The 3,189-nt window shown below is 32.7% G+C and overlaps 1 protein-coding gene across 1 annotated transcript; it reads right to left on the bottom strand.

Moving 5' to 3' along the window:
• Nucleotides 1-427: 427 nt before the first annotated feature.
• Nucleotides 428-1,405, bottom strand: LOC143648854 (olfactory receptor 5K1-like). The gene has a single exon (XM_077119311.1). It carries the CDS (start codon nucleotides 1,403-1,405, stop codon nucleotides 428-430), a length of 978 nt encoding a protein of 325 aa, XP_076975426.1.
• Nucleotides 1,406-3,189: the final 1,784 nt, after the last annotated feature.

Raw genomic sequence — 3,189 nt, 5'->3', positions numbered from 1 at the left:
TCAATAAAACAGATTAAAATTCATCAATTCAGTGTACTTTTGATAGATGTTTTAGTTAATAAGTGATTAATATTTGAGACTTAGAATATGTCTGACTTTGTAAGATTAGGGATTCCATATATCTGTAAACAATATTAAACATGTATACTGCCTTCTATTGTTAGTATTTGTTGAGTTTGTTGAACATGGTAATTAATTACTTTCTGTCACAATTTGTGATCTTATTAGTAATTACTCTCTCATTCTGATGGACTCTATTAGCTTTGATTTTGAAATACGTCATTGGAAAACCTCTATTTTGAACTTATATATCCATTTGTACATTATTTGACTTATACATAATTATATTTTGCTGAGTACTAATTTTACATTAAAATGATCATTTTCTGTTTTCTCCTCATCTCCCTGACTTTGACAAACATTTTTATCATATTAAATCAGTTTGCTTCAAGGACCATATCGGTTTCAGAATGTTATGAGGTTTACTTTTCATAATTCTTTTCATAACATTTATTACTTCCTTATTTCTCAGACTGTAAATAAAAGGGTTCAGTAAAGGAACTACTAGAGTATAGAAAATAGCAACAACTATATCTTTATCTTTTTCTTTAACTGAACTTGGTTGACCATACACAAAAAGAAGAGAACCATAGAATATTGAAACAGAGAGAAAGTGGGATGCACAAGTAGATAAAGCTTTGCCTCTTCCTTCTTTGGATTTCATTTTGAAAATAGTGTAAAGGATGCAGAGATAAGTGATTACAACTATGGTAATAGTAAAGACTTGAATTGACCCTGCAAAGATAAGTACCATTAGTTCATTGATATAGGGGTCAACACAGGAAAGACTGCATAATGGAAAAATATCACAAAAAAAGTGATTGATTTGATGAGAACCACAGAATGTTAACCTAAATAGTAGCCCTACATGAATCATGGGATGCAAGTTTCCAGCTATGTAAGCCCCTGTGAGCATTTGAATGCAGAGTTTCTTCGACATCCTGGTGTGGTACTGTAATGGGCTGCATATTGCCACATACCGGTCATAAGCCATAGCTGCCAGAAGAAAGCCATCTGTAGTTTCAGCAAGACAGAGAAAATAAAATTGTGCCATGCATTCATAAAGGGAAATCATCTTGTCTTCTGAAAAGAAGTTCCCTAACATCTTGGGTGTAACAGCACAAGAACAGCAGGCATCCATCAGAGCGAGGTTGCCCAGAAAGATGTACATTGGTGTGTGAAGACGACGCTCCATATAAATCAATGACACCAAACCAAGATTCCCCACCATAGTGATCAGATACATCGCAAAGAATATCACAAACAGAAGGGACTTCACCTCTGGTCGATCCGTAAATCCCGTGAGGATAAATTCTGTTGTCATTGAGTGGTTAACTGCAGTCATCTCCAACTTTTCTGTTGAGATAAGAATTATGAGGAAATAAGATTCTAATTTGGAGTGGGTCTTATTTTCCTATAAATTCCCTTTGTGCAACAGGCAGAGAGGCTTCTTCAGTCATCCTGTATTGTCTTTCAAATACAGGCACACATACTTCTAGAGGAAATTATTTGCCTAAACTTCAGCTCTATGACCTCAAGCTCTGAGGTCAGGATATATAGAAGTATGTTGATAATTGCAAAGAGAGTCCTACAATAGTAAAGCTTTGCTGGGTTAATATATGCAAGGATGGTGTACAAACTATATTTGATTCATATTTCCAAATAATTTCATTGTTAGTTTTTGTTTTGAATATCCTTATCTGTATACTTAAAAAGCAACTGTCCTGTGTATGTACTTTTCCACTAAAAAAACATTTTTCATTTACTATCTCATTGGAACTATGTTTGAAAATTGTGTAGACTAGATATGTTAATTTATATATCTTAGGAAGTGCATAAAGAGTGCTAAGAATGAAGGTGGGGATTGTTCACCATTAATGGAACTTGTCATGGAAATTGAGAAATAAATATACACATATTTATTTAATAAATAATTTGCATATATCAACTCAAATTTTTATCAACTCATTGTAGAACTTTTTCTTGCCTGTGCAGAACAAATTCTCTGAGAATACTTGCAAAAAAATTTTGTATCCATTTATTTTACATATATCTTGCTTTAAAGGTCTCCTCAAAGTTCTAAATATTAGGTTTATGGCCACCATATGCTATAAATGGTATATAAACTATGATATTTTACAGATATAAAATATATTATTTGATTACTATGTAAGCTCACATTCTTTTGATCATTTCTAGATCTGTTTAACCTTACTGGAGTTCACTGGCCATAATTTCCCAATATTGACATAAACAATATTCTGCTTCCAGAGAAACTCTAAACCTTGGCCCCTTTAAGAGAAATTCAAATTCCATAGGGTGCCATTTAAAGTTCTCTGTATCTTCATTTCCCACCTTCACCAATAGCCTTTCCAGCTTTCTCACTCATCACTCAATGCTCCGCTTCTTCCTCCCTCTCCCCCAAGTTCCACACTTCTTTCTGTACGTACTGATTCCGACCAAGCTACTCCCTTGTTTTTGACCAAATATGAAAATTATTTCTATAAATTATTTGAGGCATAGTTTGCATATAATGCCACTTAGCAAAATTTTAACTAAGTACTCCAGACCACACTTATCTCCTTTTTCTCAAGCCATCAAGTTTGTTTTATGTATCCAAAGCAATCTAGGATAATCTACATTAATTTTCTTTATAAATCCATGCCCAATTTCCTTATTAGATTAAGGCATTTGAGATTAATGGTGACATGTATCTTCTCAAAATATTTTTATTTGAAAAAACAGATAATGCACTTAGAACCACCGAAAGTGCATATCTTAGCTAGCTTAAGCATAGGCATATTTAAATAAAGTATCCAAATGCTCATTGTAAACCAATGTTTGCATAATAAGCTTCATAAAACAATTTTAAATTAAGGTAATAAGGAAAACAAATCTACGAATTCAGATAACAAAGTGTCTCGAATTCTAAATATTAGACCTTAACTGTGAATGTTCTCAAAATGTTCTTAAAATTTCAACTTATGTATGAGACTAAATCAAAAAATGTTTATTTGGTACAAAATTTATATTTTGACTATGCATGTCCTAATTTAACTTATGTAGGTAGTTGGTTGAACAACATAAGTACATGGAACCGTGGGTAGGTCATGAGATTCTGTTGGTTTG

The sequence above is a fragment of the Tamandua tetradactyla genome, chromosome 10, assembly GCF_023851605.1.
Source record: "Tamandua tetradactyla isolate mTamTet1 chromosome 10, mTamTet1.pri, whole genome shotgun sequence".
NCBI lineage: Eukaryota > Metazoa > Chordata > Mammalia > Pilosa > Myrmecophagidae > Tamandua > Tamandua tetradactyla.
The sequence above is the reverse complement of the archived record's forward strand: the minus strand, read 5'-3'. Positions and strand labels throughout refer to the sequence as shown.